The sequence below is a fragment of the Parasteatoda tepidariorum genome, chromosome 9, assembly GCF_982258835.1.
Source record: "Parasteatoda tepidariorum strain Cologne lab strain chromosome 9, Ptep-v5.0, whole genome shotgun sequence".
Classification (NCBI taxonomy): Eukaryota; Metazoa; Arthropoda; class Arachnida; order Araneae; family Theridiidae; genus Parasteatoda; species Parasteatoda tepidariorum.
Window position 1 is genome coordinate 39,258,546 of NC_141763.1, and position 22,464 is coordinate 39,281,009.

General features: G+C 26.9%; 1 protein-coding gene and 1 long non-coding RNA gene across 2 annotated transcripts in view; one reads left to right on the top strand and one right to left on the bottom strand.

The window, feature by feature from the left end:
* LOC107443070 (neprilysin-2) overlaps positions 1-977 on the bottom strand; it is a 102,989-nt gene extending 102,012 nt beyond the window's left edge. The window contains exon 1 of the mRNA XM_043046407.3: positions 567-977. Within this exon, the coding sequence (XP_042902341.1) occupies positions 567-625 (59 nt within the window). The 5' untranslated portion in view covers positions 626-977. The remainder of the gene's footprint in view (positions 1-566) is intronic.
* An 11,757-nt stretch (positions 978-12,734) lies between these two features.
* Positions 12,735-22,464, top strand: part of LOC147803975 (uncharacterized) — a 31,024-nt gene continuing 21,294 nt past the window's right edge. Inside the window, exon 1 of the long non-coding RNA XR_015429165.1 lies at positions 12,735-12,936. This is a non-coding gene — a long non-coding RNA (uncharacterized LOC147803975). The remainder of the gene's footprint in view (positions 12,937-22,464) is intronic.

Here is a 22,464-nt window from a genome sequence, read left to right on the forward strand (position 1 = left end):
ATCATAATTATTATTATATAAACATTTTTACCGTTTTAGGTTTGAAGCCTATCCACATTGAGATTGGATATGAAAAATACATTAGATAAAATGCTATAAAGCAAATTGAAAAAAAAACAGTGCTCTGTTTAAACTATTCTTAAAGTTTGTCAACATACTTTCGAATTATATCTTACAGATTAACAACAAACTGCGCAGAATTGATTGTTTTTTTTTATAATTTATTTAATATTTTTTATAAGTAAATCTTATCCAAAATTAGTATTTATTTTGAAAAAAAATATATATCTCAATATTTTCGCATTTTCATAATCCTTAGATGTCTGAAATTAACAAAATTCCAAAACTTACGAAATTATATTTTCCTGAAGTAGCTGAAAAATCATTGGAGCAGGTAAAAACTTACAGAAAGAAAAAAAGTATATTATTTTTTCAAAAAAATTTTCTATCGATGGTTCAGTTGGTATTTAAGTTGAAGCTTGGGGAATAATGGTTGCTGTCATCAAATTTGGAAAAAAAGATAATTGTATACTAAAATAATTACAAAAATAATTTGAACTACTCACCTAAATCTGTCTCTTCCACTTGTCAGCGTCAACTGGCTCTGTGTAACAGTAACAGCCATTTAACGAGAATTTAAAATAAATAAATAAAAATAGAAATGTTCTAAAACGTAACTACAACATCGATGAAAAAAACATGTGAAAAAAAAGTGAAAGCGAAAAGTTCGCGAAGTATGAAATCGTCTGAGGATAATTATTTTAAAAAATTGCTTGCACTTTTCTTTATCATTCCAAGTTGTTAGCAGTGAAAACACTTTCCCTTTTTCATGAAGATGGAGATACTGAGTGTTGGAGAAAGTGATCGTTTGTGTTTATCCTCATTTTCCGCGCTGCTTCGCTCCGCCTCCGGCTATAAGTGATTGGAGGAATGCATCTTCTTCCAAATAGTGCATGCGTGCTTGTTTTCGAAATGGTAAAAGTTTTTATGAAGTTTTCTTATTTTATGTGCAGATTTTTCTTGAAATTTACTTAGAAATATATTTTTGATCCAAACAAAAAAGTTACGTAATGCTATGTGATCAAAATACAAAGCCTTGACAAATGAATTTTCGTAGAAATAATAAGACTTTTCTTCATACAAAATATTTAATGTTATTGTTAAGGAAGCATAAACAAGATTCTTTCTCGTTTGTAAATATTTTTCGTTTTACTTTACCTCACTTTTCATAAGATTGAATTAAAAAAAAATTATTATTTTAAATATTAAAGATAGAATATATAGTTAATAAAGATGACCATTAAACACATAATTATTTTTTCATGAATATTTATTAATAATTATGTGTTTATTTGTTATTATTTTATTTTAAATATAGCTAAAAGAAATCGAGAAGATTTTTATATTCCAAAATCTATTTCTTATATTTTCCAAAAATATATTATTATAAGCGTAACAGTTCATTGAGAGATTTGCAAATAGTAGCAAATTAATTACCCCAGTTGTCACCAACACGAAGAGTTGGTATATATATAAGATAATATCTAAGATTATCTTATATATATACCAACATAATCATAAATAGTTTTAAAATAATGATCATAAATAGTTTTAGAAGATATTATCTTAGATAAGATAATATCTAAGATAATATCTTCTAAAACTATTTATGATCAATTTTTTAAAATTATCCAGTATAATATTACCTTGCGCACATCCATTTCGGGCCCATCCTTGGTAACTAACAAATCAAAACTCAGAATAACAAATCACTTCAGCAGTGCAGTAAGAACGACACTTTAAAACCCTCTTGTTACACTCAATTTGCGCCTTTGTTTTCATCTTTTGTTTTCATATTTTGTAATCTGGCAATCTTTCTGCGAAAACGTTTTTAAATCATTCTTGAAAAATTTTCTGTCCTTGTAAGTAGATCTCATTTTGCTACTCGCTTTATAGTCCCTTTTAAATGTTTTTTATTTTATTTTATTTTCTGTTTTTACATGCTATTTTTACTTTTTGTGATCTATTTTATTTGTTGTTATTTTTATAAAAAATATTTTTGAGTGCTCCTTACACTATTGTATTAATATATTTTGCTTTGGCTTTATTGATGCAATATCAGAAAACACTCTGTTTTGCGGATATAATCGTGTGGGTTGAAGAAAAGATTATATCTTTTTTTTTCCCGGTTTTTTTTTCCAATTTTTTAAATAAAATTTCATCCTTTTTTTTTAAATATTTTATATAAACGGTTGTTTGTTATTTTTTACTTATTATTCCCCCTCCTTTTTTTTTCATATGTCTATAATTTTTCTTTGTTTTATTCTTCATTTTGAACATATTATATATATATATATTATATATATTATATATATATTATATATATATATATATATATATATATATATATATATATATATATATATATATATATATATATATATATATATATATATATATATATATATATATATATATATATATATATATATATATATATATATATATATATATATATATATATATATATATATATATATATATATATATATATATGAAAACATGGAATAAATGGTGATATATAATATCTGGTGAAATAAATGGTGAAAAATATCTGGTGAACAAAATAAGGAAAAGATATATTCTTGCCATCATCTTACAAGATTATATCCGCAAAAAAGGTACTTTCTAATATTGTATTAATATTAAAGTAAAATATATTAATGAAATAGTGTGAAGAGCACCAAAAAAAATTTCAACGAAAATAGAACATATTAAGCAAAAATAAAAAATGAAACATATCAAACAAAAAAATAGAAAATAAAAATTCAAGAAAAATAATAGCCCAAAATGTAAGATATAAAGAGTAGTAAATTCATATTTGCTTCAATTTACCGGCATCTTTCAAAAATGATTTTAAATGTTTTCGTAGCAAGTTTGCCAGATTACAACATATAAAAATAGAAGAGCAAAAAGAGGATATTTGAATCATTTTATGGCACATTTTTTTTCTGAAGTACAGAAGCGCATTTGATTTGTTAAATACTTTGGATTGGTTCGCAACTGGATGTGCGCAGGACGATAATATTATACTAAATAATTCAAAATTATAAGGTTGAATTTTAATTATAAAATTTTAAATTTGATGATTTTAGAGAAATTATTAACAGTTATTGAAAAAAACTTTTTATTCAAAAAAAGAAACAAAAAATGTATTAAATCTCGGAAAATTTTTAGCCATGGATTTACTCGAATTGGTTTTGCACATGGTAAAAATATAAATTTAGTTAGCAAAAAAATTTTATACATACAATTAACTCGATTTTATGTAGAATTTAATTGCATTAGTTGGATATCCATTGCTTTTATCAAGTTTTGGAAGAGTTTGTCTATTTGTTTTTGGAATAAATAAACATTAACTACAAATTCTTTTAATTATATTCATTAGATTAAAAATGTTATTTAAATAAATGTTTTATAAACATTAGAATACCATGTAATCACTTTATTTATATTGAATTTAAAATCATTTCTTTTATTGCATAAGTCAACAATGCAGATATTTTCTTCTTTTTTAATGCTTAAATCCAAAAAATTAAAATTAATATTATCGTCATGATCACGAAACAAGATTAATTCTCGAGGTAAACAAAATTGTGTCATTTTTAAAATCAAGATAATTAAATCATCAATATATCTAAAAACTAATTTAATAATAAGATTATATTTTTTTCTAAAAAAGTGTAAAAATAAGTTAGTTAAAAATGATGAAAAATTAGATCAATGTGGTATTCCACCTATTTGAACAACAATTTGTTTTCCATTGTTCAGATAATTATTAAAAAGAAAAATATTGATTTGAATTTCCGAATAATCAAAATCGCAATCAAGGATATTTTTATAACCATAATAATAACTCAAAAGAACATCTTTTAATTTAGAAAGGGGAATGCTATTGAATGGATCTTGGAAATCAATAGTCACAATATAATTTAATTTATTTTGATCAATAAATTCTAAAATAGGTTGATTATTAGTGACAATCCAAGAAAAACCTTCTTTATTAATATTGCTAATAATTTTATTTAAATGGTTAGAGAAAATGGTGCCATGTATAGTTTAGTAATTATTAGACCAACAAGTGATTATTCTAAATATAATAGGAAGTTTATGAAATTTTGGATTGATAATTAAGTATGGATATTGAATAATATTTATTTTAATTTTTATCCTCTCATACAAAGCTAAAATATTTTTAATGATAATATTATTATTAAAATTACTAAACTTAAAATATTTTCTACTTTTTTAAATCCTTATTTTCAAGCTCAACATAGAATTTTTTGTACAAAAGATTGCATAATTACTGTTAGCTTTGTCTACTATCAGCTAAAATTTCGTTTAATTGTTACTATCATTTAAATTTTCTTTATTATTAAAAATAACAATAATTAAAATAATAATAAACAGCCCATTTCCATTCTGTTAACATACCTAAAGGCAAAGAGAATGCATTTGATATCTTTAACTAAAAATTATTGAAATCATTAAGAAAGTATTTTAGAATTTTATTAATTAATATATGGTAAATGGGTCGAAATTTTGCGACTTTTAACATTAAATTACTTAGTTTTAAGTTTTCTACAATATTTAAATTATCTGTAACGATATGTTTATGATGTTTATCAACAAATTAAAAATATTTCTCTTCTTCACAGTGAAATTTATAATGTATCATAAGCATTCATAATCGGATGTATTAATTCTCTCTATATGTTTGCTAATATCATTATAACTAAAAATAGTTCTACCAAGAGTTTTATTATATTTAGAGCTTTTAATTAGGTAAAAATCCTTTAATGGAAACAAATTTTTAATTTTTCAAATATATTATGAAATTTAAACACTTTAAAAATAAGATTTTCAAAGCTAGTAACAAAATGCTAATAACTATGTAAATTCTTTTCTTGCTTTTACTTGTTGAAAGTTTATTTATTTAGTCTTTTACAAGTTCAAAACAATTTTGCAACAATTTTTCTTTGCTGAAATTTCCTCACACATTTTGCTTCGACTATATTAATACAATATTAGAAAGTACTCCTTTTAGCGGATATAATAATGTAATCATATATATTTATATATATATATATATATATATATATATATATATATATATATATATATATATATATATATATATATATATATATATATATATATATATATATATATATATATATATATATATATATATATATATATATATATATATATATATATATATATATGGCTCAGGGGATAGAGCGTTCGCCTTCCAAAAAAGTGAACCGAGTTCGATGAAATTCCTCATCCGGCTTGCACCGACCACAGTTCTAATGTGAAATATCCTCAGTAGTAGATCAGTCTTCTGGATTGAGTTCAAAATTACTAGGTTACGTAGTTGAACATAAGTAGTAATCTTGGGTCGGCTACTCAGCGCAACAACGATTATGATATATATATATATATATAACCGAAATAAACAGATACAAAAAAAATAGTACAGTGATATGTTACTTCGAATAACAACAATCGAAATTCGATACACACTTCCAATTTAAATAATTTATACTTTTTTTTTTACATCTGTCAATGTTTTTGTTAACCAAAACAAAAAGTTTATTAACACTCACAATGTCATATTCAGTAATTATCGTTATGCGTAATTCTATCTTTTGACATGTTATGTTATCAATATTGATCACGATATTATCTAATTCGATAATTATAAATATCGTTAACAATCATGATATTACCTAATTTGATGTAGTACCTATGTATACTATCGATAGCTAGTGACCTGTGAAAACTACAATCTGTCATTGTATCTACGTGTTGGCGAACTTGGTTTCATAGTCCTTATAACTGAAAGTAATGTGAAAGTGCTAAAAATTTTGTTGTGCGTTTTATCATAATTACGAGCATAATTGCTGTAACCTAAATGTAGTACCGATTTAAATCATATCAGGGTGCAAAGTAACGTTATTAAACTGATGAATAATTATTGATGTAAAACGCATGTGGATATGAGTTTTAAATACTCAAAACACCAGAAAGAGAAAATCAAAATTACGCCTCTTGGCGTATTTGGTAAAAGACGAGGCATACAAGGTGGTAAAAAAAAATCAATTCGGAAAAATGAGCAGCAGAAGGGATGGTATTTATTGGAGAATTATGAAATTATTCTTATTATCAATATATTTTATTTAAATTTTTAAGCTTAGTTCCTTGTTTGAAAATTAATGCCATTTTCGAAGAATCGCATTTCCTTTGTATTAGTTACTTGTAGCCTATTTCTTAGATCAGGAACCCCGTTAAAAAAACTAAAAGAATTGAATTTTCACTGTATTAAAAGACATTTTACTACCATTTATTTCGTTTCAAATGAATATATTGTAAACATTTACTTACAGATAAGAATAATTAATCATATATCTGAATTAAAACAAAATTAACATTTTCCCATTAAAAAAATTTTTGACAAAAATTTCATGATTTTTTTATAAGTGACTAATTAAGCACTTGTTCTTCGGACGGGGTAAATAAAAAAAGTAAAATGATCGATAAATTAGTTTTGAACGACACTGTAAAACAATTAAACTTATATCGAAACAATTAATAAAGCTAATTAATTACAATTTTTTATTTATTATTTGGTGCCGTTTCCCGTAGCTTAGCGTTATTAAATTATTCCAAACACGTTCTTTGTAGGAATAAAGATTAAATGTATTCAGATCGGTGATGCTATTGGCCGCTGCCAATTCGTGATAATCAAAATTTACCACTATCATCTAATTTTCTTCGATACTCAATCAATTTCGGGGTTTAACACTATCTAAGAACTATTTCCACTATGTATTAAAACTGCTGAGTTTTAATACTTGCCAAATATATCAATATCAGTCTTTGTATCTACATTAGTATATTTGGTACCGATTACATACCCTATGAGTTGTGTGTGAAATATATTCATCAAAGGCAGCAAACTAAAGCCAAAATTTTAGGAACAAATAAAATTCTTATAAGACCTTAATAAGGACTTAAAAGCATGACTATTTCTCTATCTGACTTTTAATATATTGTTCAAAATATTTATAGAAAATACTGGCGAAAATTCTTTTAATTGTAATTCATTAAAATATTAATGCACCTTTTCATTAAAACAGTACCTACCTATTATAGCATAGCTTTAAAAGGGGCAGCTAATATTGCCCCTTTCATTAACTGTCCAAAATTCAGGACGCTAGCACAAATGGTTCTGGGGTTATAAGAAAGAGACACACGCGCAAACTTGCAGAACACGCGTTATTCTGTTGAATACATAAAAATTAAATTCATCAACCATATAAAAGATATTTCATTTTATGCCCAAATGAATAAAAACATTTTATAAATAAAAAATTGCTTTTTTGTTTGAAAAAGAAAAGAAATAATAACGAAATTTTTTTTTTTTTCTTTTTTGAGTTTTTCAAAAAAATACTTTTTAGGGAAAAGGAGAAGTCTTTCTATATTCTAACCAAACGGATGCTTTTGATTCTGGAAGAATTACTTTCTCTAGAATAAATAGAACAGAGGCTAAGATGTCGGAAGACCAGTTACAACAGCTGAATTTTATCGCCATCTATTGATATAAATGTAAAGTATTTCTTTATATTAAGATTTGGTAATAACTTTGTTTGCATTTTGCATTTAGTGTATGTCATAAAAAACGTTTTTTTTTCTCTTCTTTTTTCCTTTCATTTTTTAAAAAACTTAATAACTAAAATCGATAAAAAATTAAAATTATGGCCTCATATCTAAAAGAATATTTTTAAGTCTTCCGGATTCGGCTTTTCGTTTTGATTTCTTTAGATCAATAACGAAAACCCAATGCTTATTTTAAAAAATTATTTAAATTTACACAAGTACTAGTTATCAATAAACAGAAATAATCAGAAATGTAAATTTTAAAATGCAAATAGGATCACCGGAATCTGTATCAAGACCTTGATCTAACCGGTATTCCACATAATAATTTAGCCCAATGATTGGAAAGGTTGAAATGGAAAATATGCTTATTTACAAATGAAATTTAAGATTTAGCAGATTTCGGAATACCCAAGTTTACATACATATATGTTTTTTACTTTTTCATTTGAAAACTTAGTGTTTTATATTTAAGCATTTTTTATGAATTTAAAAGTTGTACTTTTGTTACATTAGCCCCATTCCAGGAAACCTAAATATTTTTTAGTCTCAGTTAAGTACTTGACCATAGTGACGAGTAAATTTTTTTCACGAATACTACTAATGTGTGTTTTGCTGTTCACCTTAAATTTGCTGTGAGATATCAATAAATTTGTAGAATTCATTTTACGGTGAGTTCTAAGTTTTCGGAGTTTTAAATTCTAAAGCCCGCAAAAAGTTATTTCCAAATTAACTTAAAATTAAAATTATTATTAAAATTTTTAAGTATAAACTACATTTAATAATTAACCCCTTTTTTTAAATTAATTTTTACAAAATAAACGTTATACTTCACTAATACAAAATATATAACTATATAACTAAAAATTATATGACTAATTACAAAAAAAAGTTTAAGAAATTAAATTAAGCAAACTGATTCTTATTTATTTTTTGTTAAAAACTACAATGTAATATTATGATATATTCATATAATTATTATGACTAATATATTCACATAATTATCATGAATTTTAATTTTAATTACAAACAACATAGTAAAGTATTATCGATATAGATTGGAAATGAACTGGAGAGTCATATTATGACAATGTAATATTATGATATATTCATACATTACATTGCAATTACATGTACATATTACATATATACAATGTATATATTACATATAGTATATATTATATATAGTACATGTAATATATTACATATATTTACATGTACATATTACATATATACAATGTATTATTATGATATATTCATATAATTATTATGAATTTCAATTTTAAATATAAACAACATAGTAAAGTATTATCTATATAAATAGGAAAATAAACTGGAGAGGAGTAATATTTTAAAAGGAATAAATGCAAATGTCTTTAAGTTGATATACGGGCGATTCAATGATTAAAGGACCCTAAATAAATATTAGTTTGTCTTTAATAGTTGGCGGTTTATTACAATCATATCACTGGGCGTTTCATCAGCCATAAAACATTTATTATGATCTTTGTCAAAAATGAAGAAAAAAAGAATGTACATCAGGGATCACAAATCAATTTTTAAGCAAAGTCGAAAGAAAACACCGTGCAAGAATCACTTGCGAAACGCACGAATCATTTGTTAAGATGGCGGAATAAAAGCATCAAAGCCATTTTGATTGTGTGATTGTTTTTAACAATCACCTATTACCCCTTTTCTGTTCCCAACAATCAACATATTAAGATATTCTTAATGTCCTAAATGCTTTTTTCTCAGACTAGTGATTTTTCGTCAAACTTGTACTTCTTTTAACTTCATTTTTGACAAAACTTCTGAAAATATATTAAAATTACTTATTGCAGATTATCCAGTATCAATAAGAAAAATTACCTTTAATTGGATGAATTTTTTGATTAAAATATTAAGTAAATATTTTTAAGACTAAAACAACTAAAAAGTATTAAAACTATCAATTTTTATAAAAATAACTTCTTCGAGTAAGCTGCGTATGAATTAAACATTGTAATTTATGTTTCAGTCGTTGCTGTCTGAGTCTTTGCCATTTTTAATATTATAGTAAGAGACAATTATAGTCTTAAAACTACACAGTTCTTAGAAGCCTATTCACCTTAATACATAATGTGAAATGGCTTTTAAAATATGTCTTCTTAAAAGTATATGGTAATGAAAAGCTTTGAGACATTTTTTTTAAAGAAAAATAAAATTTGGAAAAAAAATCCATTTACAAAAGCTTTTGTTTTTTTTAAATGACGTCGCGAAGATCAAATATTCATGGAAGCCTTGGATAAAATAAAGAGTTTGTAAACTCATGCACTGTTAATTGATATTTTGTCGAAAAAATGGTAATTATAAGTACACAAAGATATAATTACGCCCTTCATTGTTTCCAAGACTGTCTTTGTCATCTTTTCAATGTACTAAAATTCCGCCATATTGTGATACAGAAAGACGAAGATGACAATAACATATTCAACATTTTTGCTAAGCAGACAATGTTTATTAAAATGTTAATACTGTTATTAGAAAGTATTTAGTTCTTTTATTTCTTTATTATTTAATGTTGCAGGGCGAAAGTCAGTTATTGACGCTAATTATAAATAGCATGACAAAATGTGTAATTTTTTTTAAAAAATTATATGATAAAATAAAGGAGTATTTTTTATTTTTTCTATATTTAAGATGTTTATGGTGCACTTATGTCAAATCTTATATTTTTGAAACAAATTTATTTTTAAATAAAAATTTGAGTGCATTTTCCAGAAACTTTTCTTTTTTCCATTCGCAAACCATTACAATATTTAACTGACAACCTTGTTATAATATTTAATTTTGCAACCGGCGTTGAACAGCTGACCCATTTTCGGGTTTTTGACTGTTGATCTTCAAGTTTGTAACCTTGTAATTCATAATTATAGCTAATTTAATTATAGCTAATTGTAATTTTAACTAATTTAGTCCATAATACTTTAATTATAGCTCTTAAAAAATCAATAAACATGTGTTTAAGACAGAGCTAGGATGTTACTTGAATAAAAATTCTTAAAAAATGCCCCAAAAATTGCCTTTAAAAACCACTATAAATGACCTAAAAATAAAAAATAATGCCCTTAAAATTTTTCTAAAATAAATTTTATGTTAATTATTCTTTTTTTTAAAAATCGAAAATTACAAATCGTAATTTATATTTGTAAATACAACATTAAATAAGGTAGAAAATAAATGCGTAATTTATGAATAAAACAAAATGTAAATAAACACCTGATAAATCTAAATAAGAATTTATAAACATCAGAATCGCAATGTATTTATGCAATGTTTTTTTTCTTCATATTCTTAAAATAACAAGATTCAATGCAAAATTATTACTTATTTATAGAGACAAACTTTATTCACAAAATGGTCTTAAAATGAAAAATAATTTCATTCAAAATTTATAAAAACTATTAACCCTTTTGAAGGCCGTGGTAAGTATACTTACCACCACGTTTTACCACTTTTAATTTAGGTTTCCATTTTTCAATAACTTCAGCTTTCTTGAAGTGAGTTTGAATAAAATTGGTAACCATTTGTCACTTTTAAAAAACGTATAAAAGTTTTAAAATACGTAATTCCTTTTGAAGTTTGTAGCATTTAAGGAAAGTCAGTAAGTTCCTAATAGGTCATGCTAAATATATTTACCACCAAAAAAATAGCATTTTTATAAACTAAATGAGTTTTTTCATTTTTTATATCAATTACTGTTCTTAAAACAATTTCAATTCCAAAAATACTTTAATTTACTTTTACTAGAAATAAAGGGCCCGTTAAGGGGTTAAAACAGGGAAACAAATCTGAAAATGAAAAAAAGAAAAAACGAATATTACCCTATGAAGAAAAGAATAAACATAAATGCTAATAATGCAAAAAGAAAGAGTGCATTTATCATCAACCTTCTAGTCCTGGATATGTATAGAATAAATTCTAAATTTGAAAGAAAAAAAAAAGAATTCTTGGCTATTTATTTTTTTTATTTAGTTTTCAGATACGTAAAAGCTTTAAATATTTAAAAATCATGTATTTATGGAAGCATAATTGCCGAATTTTTTAGAAAAGTAATAACATATAATTTTTAATTTTACTATTCGAGTTTCATTCTCAAAATTTTACAACTACTGACAGCAATTTATTAAACTATTTCTGGGTTTTATTTTCTCAGATAAACAAGGATAAAAGGTAGACTAGAACTGATCAACAAAATAAATCTAATTTATTAATAGAGCCAATTCATGAATAAAAAATTCGCCAGAAATTATTATACAATATAAAAGAGACTACGACATATTTTCTTAAAAATAACTATTAAAAATACTATAAATTTTTTTCTTTCATATTACTAGGACAAAAATATTTTGATCAAAAACTGCATTGCGCATTTGTTTTTAAAATTTCTTTCAAAAAATTAATAATAGTTATTACTGAAAACTTACACGTAATTTAACTGCGCACGCGCATTTCTATGTTTCGAAAGGTGAACACTTGGATAACACAAATAAATATGTCGTCCATCTGATATTTACTCCAAAAGGACATTAGAACTAACCGTTCTAAAACACCTTTCATCTAACCTTGACAATGAATGTGTTCGTTCTGAAGTTATTTTTTAATGTTTTCATTCCTGTTAAAAGAAGAAAAAAACGTGTACGTAATGTGTATTAATTATTTTCTTCAACAGTAGTAGGTTGAAGAAAATGATTAATACAAGTTCTCCTTCTTAAGCATCAACTCAAAGAGGTATCAATAGAGTTCAAGCAAGGTCAGTCGCGATTTGTTTTTCGCTAATGACTGCGCGTTAGGTAAACAAGATTTTATAGTTTTTAATTAATTAAACTGAGAACGAAAATATTTTCAATTGTGCATTATTTTCCCAACGCAAAATTTATAATTGCGAAAAATAATATGTCCTGAACGTTGAAAAGTTATCTTAAGTTTCACCACATGAATAATAATTAGCGCCGTCATAACTTTCATTTTCGAAGAGCGTAATAAAAGCAGTTAGTAGGGATTATTTCTTGCTTTGCTGTAAAAAATCTAATGTCATCATCACACATAGCCAATGAGGAGACATAAAGAGATTTTGCTGTCAGTGAATATATAACAGAAACGATGATCCAGCTTTTTCACTCAAGGAGCCAGTTTCTGGTGGTCATCAGTATAAGTTCATTAAAGTTATAAGTATTAATTTTGAATATTATTCGGGATTGAAGGCCTAAAATTAAAATCAAACTTATTAATCGTTTTACAATTATTAAACAGAACTTACTTTTGTTGCAATCTTCGCGTCATACTGTGTTCAATCAGCATATGCACTTAAAATAATTAATTCAAAATTGTAAAAATTATTGAAAAATAACGCTATTAATAATCTCTATAAATAATCTATAAATAATCTCTTTGAAGAAAAACAATCAACAAGCTTTTGTAACATTCAAAATTTAAATAGAAATTTAAAAAGAAAAATTGTATTCTGTTCATAAATTTTACGCTAGATTGTACTCCAAGAGGAGGAACGGGTACAATTGTTCAGGGACCCGATTAAAATTCCTTACAAAAAAATTTAATGCTTTATAATTAGTTTTTTAAAGAAATATTGCCGAGAATACCTTAATATCTATATTAAAACAACAATTTTCAATAGGGTCTTCAAAAACTCTACAACATGTAAAAATTAATTTTTTTTCTTTTCCTGTTCCTTGAGGAAGGAACAAGCAATAAATTTATTTCGTTCTCTCGGTCAGTAAGACCACAGCGTCAGGCCTTGATTTTAAGTGAAAAATTTCCACTTTTGAAGGGAAAAAAAATCTGTTTCGAGTAAAAAAAAATATTATGAAGAAATCATTAGGTTATTCTTGAGGTAGGATAAAAATCATGAGGTTGATAATATTGTAAGAAACAGAAATGAGATATGCAAGAACGTTTTAGTCAAAACATTCTTAAAAGTTAACCCGCCCAAAACTTGAGTAGAGGGTTAGTTAGGATCTTTTTATAAGATGGAGCGTTTAACTGGGAGGCATGATAATAGGAATAAAGAGTTGCGTTTCAGTGAACGAATATCGTTGACAATCACTTCGATAAAAATTATTCTTTATAGTTGAATTTTTTAGAGATTGCTCCTTTCTTTCTGTGTAATTAACGTAAGAATTTACGGAGTTTCATTCAAATAGTGATGTTCAAAGATAAATTTGCTTTCTTTTATAAATCTTTGTCTTCTAAGTTGGATTTTAAAATTACAAGAAATAAGGATAATTAACACAAATAAGGAATAACAATCCAAATATTATTGAACTATGCGTAACAATAAAACAAAACGTACGTAAATTATTTTTAACGACTGGGGGGCTGCACTCCCTGCTAGCTACACTCCCCAATCCCCATGATTGCTTGGCAGTTATCTTTGTCTTTTGTTGAGGAGCAGAACAGTAAATAAAAAATAAAATTTATAAAATTTTATGAAAAATTTTCTTGTTGTTACAATGAAGCATTAACGTACTCCACTTTAATTTTTGAACTTCTGAATTCAATTTAGGAAACAATTATTGACTAGAACACCAACTAGTTTTCGAGGAATACTTTTCAAGTACAATTAGCAAGCTTTTAAATTAATTATTTAAAGAGAAAGATCGAGAAGGCTCTCACTGCTCAATCTCACTGACACTGACAATTTTTACCAGCATTCTGTTTTCTACAAATAAATAAATATATAAAATAAATTGAGATAAAAAAAACTTATTGTTAGAAATTGTCACAATTTTAAAATATACTTGATAGTGTCGGACTGTCCAGGGCGGACTTAATTTCCGATCCCCTTCTTGTCATCGATTTTCTGGCTGTCAACAACTTTTTGGAGTTGATGCGGCTAATGTCAAATCTATGAGGATAAGCAACGACAACACAACAACAATTTTAAAGTTTGCTTGGTTCGCAACAGTTAATTTTTATCTCCCTTCATGAAACAGATCTTTCTATCGAAAACAATTATTATACAATTTTCATTACTATTATTTTTTTGTATTATTAACAATATGTCATAGGAGTAAATCGAAGACAGTAACAGGTATCCCAAAAATGACCGATGATTTGAAAATTCAGTTAAAGAAAAAAAATAGGAAGAAGAAATGAACGGTTTGCTGAAATCTGCTTAGGAAACTAGTTTTTATTCCATATGAAGTTTAAAATTAAAAACAAAGTTCATCAAAAGGGAGCATCCTATGTTTAAAGACGACTAAACATTGTTTTCTGCTACGTGTCAGAAAATTTAAACAGATATATTTTTTCCCTCGTTCAACACGTTTTTGCTTAAAAAATAAAACTGTTTTGCAGTTTCGTTAATTAATAACTTTACCTGTTAACGACTTACTTTGTAAGTAATTTCAAAACTTGGTTTATAAGTATAGTTGTTACGTAAATTCTACTTATAGTTAATTTCTGGTTTATCAGAACCATAATAAGCTAAATTCAACACTTTTTAGATACGTTTGAACGATTTACTATTCATTTATGCATTTTGTCAACAGTCATAAATGGGGTTTATTAAACCACTGACCAATATCTATAATAATTTGCTACTGTCGATAACAATAATCTAAGTCATAAAACAGCATTTTTAATGGTAATGGCAAGAATACTGAGTGACAGTTGTATTGATACTTCGTTGCAATAGCATCAATACTTTTCCTCTGCTATTTTTCCTACGCTAAATATCCATTTTATTTTGTGATAATATGCCATTTTACCTAATAAATAAAATACAAAATTATGTAGTATCATTTGGCATATTATTGCCATTAATATTATATTAAATAAGCCATATATATTAAATATGCCATTTTGTAGGATTATGAATATAAGAGACGGTACTTATTTTCTGTTAACTTAGCCGTAGTAGATTCAACTTTTTTTCAAAAAAATTTTAATATGTTTATTTTTAGGAATGGGTAGACGTTCATTTTTATTAATAAAAATATGATTGAATTTACTTGCATCCGTTGAACTGAAAAATGATAGGTCAGTATACATCCATGCTTGACTAATGTATTCTCAAGTCTACCAACAAAAATATATCATGTTATCTTAATATACAAAAACAATAAAAATATATCAAATAATCTTATCATTCTCATACTTACTAAATCACACATTTTAACCTTGACATATTAAATAATATACGAGCATTTCCTGATTTCTTTTTTTGTGAAAAAATTTTTTTTTTAGTTTTTTCTATCTTATTTGTTTTTTAAGCATCTGTAGCTATTACATATCTAGATCAACATGAGCTAAACGTGAAGTTTATACGTGATTGTTTTAAATTTACGTATTTCTTAGTGAAAATTGGGATATTTTACAAATTCGTTCCACGATAAAAGAATAAGAGTCGTATTATCACCTAAAAGGTGGCATGTTTTTCTATTTCTTTTTTAAATATCCCTCCTCATCAAATGGTGGCACGCAAATTAATAATTTATTAAGAAAACTATTATGATTGTAATAATTTAACGATAACTGCTTTGACAGTTAATTTTCAATTCATAAATTACGCGTCTTAAATGGAAAAAAAGAGATGTCTAAGTTGTCTAACAGCTAATTAAATGCTTGAGCAGCAGTAGTTAATTCAATTAAGTTGTCATTTTATTCTGTTCTTTACAGAGTATTTCCAGAAATTAGCTGCATCTGTAGTTAAAAAAAAATATTATAACGTCCTTGGCTTAAGATAACATTGAATTTCTGTGTTCTATTGTCCTTGGCCTGTTTGTTTGGCGATTATCTTAATGAAGAAATCTGCGTGAATTGTCTTTCTGCAGACGACTTTTTTTCCCATATTGTTACGCCTTCCATTCAAAAAGATGACACCGCGTTGCCACAAACTGGTTGTTAATTCATATAAAAGATGAGTGAGATGGTTTCTTTGAATAAGCCAGAAGAAGATTTTATAAAAAGTTTCTCTCTAGCAAACAGAATAGTAATGGGTGAGATGAGATGAATAATTATTTGCCAGCCTGTTCCTCCAAAAGCAAAATAATATATTTTAAAGTTACTAAATTACAAGTGGATGGTAGACTAAAAGTTCAGAAAAAAATTCCTTTTTTTTTCTAAAAAATAATTATTAAATTATTAATTTAAAAAAAACCTAAGATACTTGTCTTTAATTTTTGTTTCAAGGGCCGTTGTAGCCCAGTGGTTAGAGAATCGAATTCGAGCCCGGAGGGGTTTGGGATTGAACCTGGACTTCACTAAGATCCACCGAGTACAAGCGATATAAGCTCTCGTAAAATTTGTGGAATCTGAAGTCCTGTGATTGGTTGCTAAGCAGTACCATGGGTACAGGGTTCAGGAAAAAATTTCCTTCTCCTTCAGATATATATCTAAATTGCGGAAATGGCCTCACGAATGTGTGGCCCTATCATCTATTCATGAGGTTTTGAGCTAAGACTACTTTCATCCTTTTGATGTTCTTTTGTCTAACAAAAAGTGCACTTTCTTGATTTAATTCGTCCATATGAGATTAAAAACAACAATAACAACAGCATTTTTTTTTTATTTCTGACAACAAAACTATACTTTCATAAGATAGCAAAGTTGTATAAAAAGGATTGGGTTAAAAGAGAGTAGCAATAGTTTTAATCAATAGTGACGCTATCTAACAGAAATTTACATGTTAGTTTCTTTTTCAAAATAAATAAAATTTATTTTGAAAAAGACGCTACTTCTCCAGATATATGTGACGGTGGCCGACATGCGAATTACCATATCTAACACAGGCAATATAGACTTCATACATGTTTTTCATTGGACTTCATACAAAGAAGTCGATGGGAGATAAATCAAAACATCCTCCTCACAGCTGACGTAGCGAGCATAAACTGCGCAGTGGGGAATAAAATTAGAAAATGTCACAATGTTCGGACTGCTAAATTGCGCAGTGAGAGAAAATAAAAAAAAAGTCACAACGTTCGGACTACTAAAGCATCGAATTTGTCATTTGTAGTAACCCTCGCGAAGCCTTTCTCTCTTATAAGAGGCGTTGGATAAATCCGGAGATCATGGTGGTCAACAAACCATACACCTCGAACAATTTTCTGTTCAGGCAATCATGCACATCACATTCTGGAGTATCAACAACATGGAGTCATGTTTTCCGAAAGACAAAGCAATAATCTTTTCCATATGAAGTGCTATATCAGAAATAAATCTGATATAGCACGAGCATGAGCTACCGTAGACAACTTTGCGTGTAAATGGAATTTATACATAAGAATTGCCCTCTACAAACATGCGTTAATTTGCGACTGTAGTTTTCCTATGTGAAATAGTCTGCTTTTCCAATTACCTACTTTCCCCTCATATAGAGTAAACTAACCAGTGAAGGAACACTTAAGCTTCGCTTGCCTTTTAAAAAATCATATTAATTTCAAAATTCGTAATTTCAGTTAAATGACAGAGTCAACATATTTGTTACTAATTGCAAACTATGCAAAAAAAATTGTAGAGAACTTACATAATATTGTTTTAAAGTTTTGGAGGTTCAAATAACAAGTAGTAAGAAGACCCAGTGAAGGAACAGCTCTTACCAGTGAAGGAACACAAAATTGCCCAGAAAAGGAACACTTAATTTTGGTTATTTTTTAATGCTCTTTATGAATTTTTTAGCCATACAAATATATAAAAATAGGACTATTTGTGAAATTATAACATACAAGTACTTGTAAAATGCTAACTTTTTTCTGTAATCATGAACTAGAAATTAAAGTGATGTTAAATACAAAATAAGTTTTAAAAAAATCATTCTTTCTTATAATTTGACAGTCAAATCTAAATCATTGTGTCATCCGATGCTGTTTATTATCATTACTATTTTATCACCTTTTTATTTACTCTTTTTCCTCTTATTTCTTGAAGCTTTTTTCTTTTTTAAGTATTTTTTCTTTCTTTTTCTTTTCCATGTTCTCTTGTTTTAACTTTTTTCAGATCTTTCAGTTTTTTGAAATTTTTGCCATTTCTCTGAAGTTAGTGCAAAAGTTAATTTATTCGTTTTTCTTCTTATTTGGCCCTTCTTTTTATCATCAATATTTAGTCAATGTAAATGGTTCTTCCAACCTTTTTCTGATTTTTCAGCAACATTTCTAGAATGCCTTTTTCGAAAATAGACGGGGGAAAGGTGTCTTGAAGTTTGAGGCAAATCCATCTCTTGTTGACTTATATCTAGAGGATCTTTAGAAGTACTTATTTTACTTATAGAATCATTTCTTTTCTCAACAAAGCATGAGGATCAGCATGAGGACTCATTTCAAATTCGATATCTAAGATGCACTCATTATCAATACTAGCTTCAGTTCCTAAGTTTGACTTAACCAAGTGGTCTTCTTTTAATTGAAAAAAGTACAGGCTCTTGGATATTTTCAATATTAGACTCTTCAGTCAATGCTACGTTAAAAATTTGCAACATATATTGAGGGATTTTCCTCTCAAGCTTCTGGAGAAATTGAGTATCGTTTCTGTTTAACTCTGTTTTTTGTTGAGGAGCTTGCTTCTAAATTCTAACATTGTAAAGTAGTTTTTATAAATTATATAATCACGTTACTATCCTATAATGATGTCTTATTAGGAGTTCTTGGTGCAAAAGCCAGCGAAAAAATGTTCTATTCAAATTTTTATGATTATATTTAATTAGTTTTCGATTTGTAAACATAGTTTATTAAGTTGCCTAACATTTGATGTAACTACACACCCCATTAATAACTATAAATTATAATTTTTTCATAAATTAAGCTATTAAATTAACATTTTGAACTGAAATTATTTCAGGAATTATTCATACAATTTTTAACAAAATTTCGGTTGTCCTCTGTATAGCAGAATTACTTATCCTAGAGTCATGTAAAATCATATTTCACACATTACTGTTCATTCACTGGAAGTATTCCCAGTGAAGGAACATGCCTGTTCCTTCACTGGTTAGAAGTTGCTTTTTGTCTTTTAAACAGAATTTTGATATATAATATGACTAAAAGTACAAGAAAATTAAAAAAATTCCTTTATTTTCATTAACTGGGAGAAAAGCCCAGTAAAGGAACACTTGTTCCTTCACTGGTTTTTCATCGTTTGGTGATCCAGTGAATAAACACCCCCTTATCTCAGTACTTAATTATGCTATGGTGCTTTAAAAAAATAAAACGTAACTTCAATAACTATATTTTGAATTTTCTTTTTCACAATGAGAAAAATAAGACTACTACATGCAATTAATTCCACTTCAAACATATAAATACAAACACTCACCTTATAATTTTTTCAACGAAACAAAATGTTGCAGAGATAATAACAGATTCAAAAAATTTTCCAGAGAACTCTATTTGACCAGGTAATCCAAAATATTGCTAGATGACTTCCTATTGTTTGGCAGTAAGCTATTGTTACCAATCAATCTAAAAAAAAACTTTCAAATTCTTATTTTTAATCAATATATATGAATTGTTCCTTCACTGGGTAGTGTTCCTTCACTGGTTGGTTTACCCTATTGATGAAAAATTCAGACCTAAATTATTAGGAAAAACCTTCCTTTAAAAAAACGAGTCCTCAACCAATTTTTCAAAACTTCGAGAAATTTATCCTTTTGCGTATTGACCGTCTGGACGGGGGGGAAATTATGTTAGACAAGTGTAAAAATCAGTAGTGTAGTCAGGTACAACATTATTAACATAGCATGCCTTTTACTTATTAATTAAACAGAATAATGGTAATTGACTAAAGAAGTCAATCCTTTGCGGGATGTCGTTACATAGTGAAACCATTTAATTTCGGCAATATTTTAAACCTCAAAAAATAACGTCTGTATTAACTCTTAAAACTCACTAATGAGCCATTTTAAAAATATACAGATGGTTTTTTCTTTCATTTGACGTGAGTTGGGTGATTTTCAATTGCTACTCTGCACCCATCCGTCAGGGAATGACTTTTTTCGTTTGGGGGGAAGGGGCAGAAATGAAATAATTGATCTCAATTAGTCTAGGGGGAAAATAATTGATGTAAAGTTACAAATATTACGACGAAAATTTCAAAAACAAAGGAAATTTAGCTTTTGTTTTGTAGTAAAACATTAAAACATTTAACATAAGTAAACATAAATATTAAACTTTTTTTTTACATAACTCAAAATTATTAAGTAGTATATATTTTTTCAAAAAAATTTATATTTACACGTTTATATAGCAATTTTACATAAAACTTATAAGATATAGTATGAGAAATATATAGAAAATAGACTTGTTAAACTTATTTTTAGATATAAAATAGATACATTGGTTATTTTTAAATAACAACAATATAGCCTTATTTTTGCTATGAAGTTGAAAAATAAAGTATGAAAATACTATTTTTATGCATGTAAAAAAGTTAAATCACAAATTTAAAGGCATTTTAATAAGACAAACGAAAATTTAAAAAAAAAAAGAACTAATTGTAATTAATTTAAATAATTCAGCTATCACTGTTTAACGTTTCATTCTGAATACGCACTAGAGTTTTTTTTAGCTAAATACCCTATAAAACGGTATTAAAATATTATGTTGTTATCATATCAATTTTAAAACCTTTTTTTTTTAAAGGAATTTAATATCTGTCTTTAAAATTGGATGCATCATCGATTGAAAATTTTAAAAGCAAATCATTAAAAATACTTAGGAATGCAATTTTACTTTATTTATTTTAATTTGTTGTCACCTTTCTAAAAATTAAAAAACAAAAGACAATAATTATGAATATTAAATTGAGAAGGCCGGGATAACCTGGTCGGTAGGGCGCTTGGCCCATGTCCGAGAGTTCATGGGTTCGAACGGGACCGGCCGAAGACTCCCCGCGTAGTAAAGTGACTGATGCACGTTAAATCTATCGAGTAGCAAAAGTCCTCCATGTTCCCATAACAAATCAATACCTCTGAGGGTACTGGATTGGAGATCGATCGTTCTCTGTTTCAGGTCAAAATAACGAGATCTGTGGATGAATGAATGGATGCATGAATGGGTCCGCCCTATAAACGGGTTCGACGCATGATATGGTAGAAGTCGAATTCTTGGCCATAGATGGCGCCACTGGAAAACAAGAACAATCGCACCCCTTTGCCTAAACAGGCATACGTCTACTACATTAAATTGAGAATAACTGTATCTTATTTAGAAATGTTTGCAATATGTAAAAAAATTCATATTTTCAAAAGAAATTTCTTATCTATTATATTTCTATACTCCTAACATTTTTAACACAATTTCAAAGCAGCGAAGCAAATGTGGCAAATTTTGCACACCAGTCACGTGTTACATGTACGACCCTACTTCTTTCCACTGCAATGCTCTCTCCACCTCTATGGGCGTTATACATTTCTACATGGTTTTGAAAATCCGGATATCAGTAATATGTATTAATTAATAAGCTACTTGTGAATACTACTTGCATATAAATGTGCGCTTCATTTGTGCCGATTCTATCGCAAATCTAAGAACTTTATTTATTTTTATCGTTCTCTCAACACTTATTACTAGGCGAAATCCTGATAGTTTTAATCCGGTATTATAAGTATTTGCGATTTTCGAATCAGGCAGTTTAATCATCACTTTCGGCATGCTTTATTTGTGCCGATTTCATCGTCTATCTATGTTATTTTTCAACTATTTTTTTAAGGCTGTTGCGACTACTTATTTTTTAAAAGAATCTTCA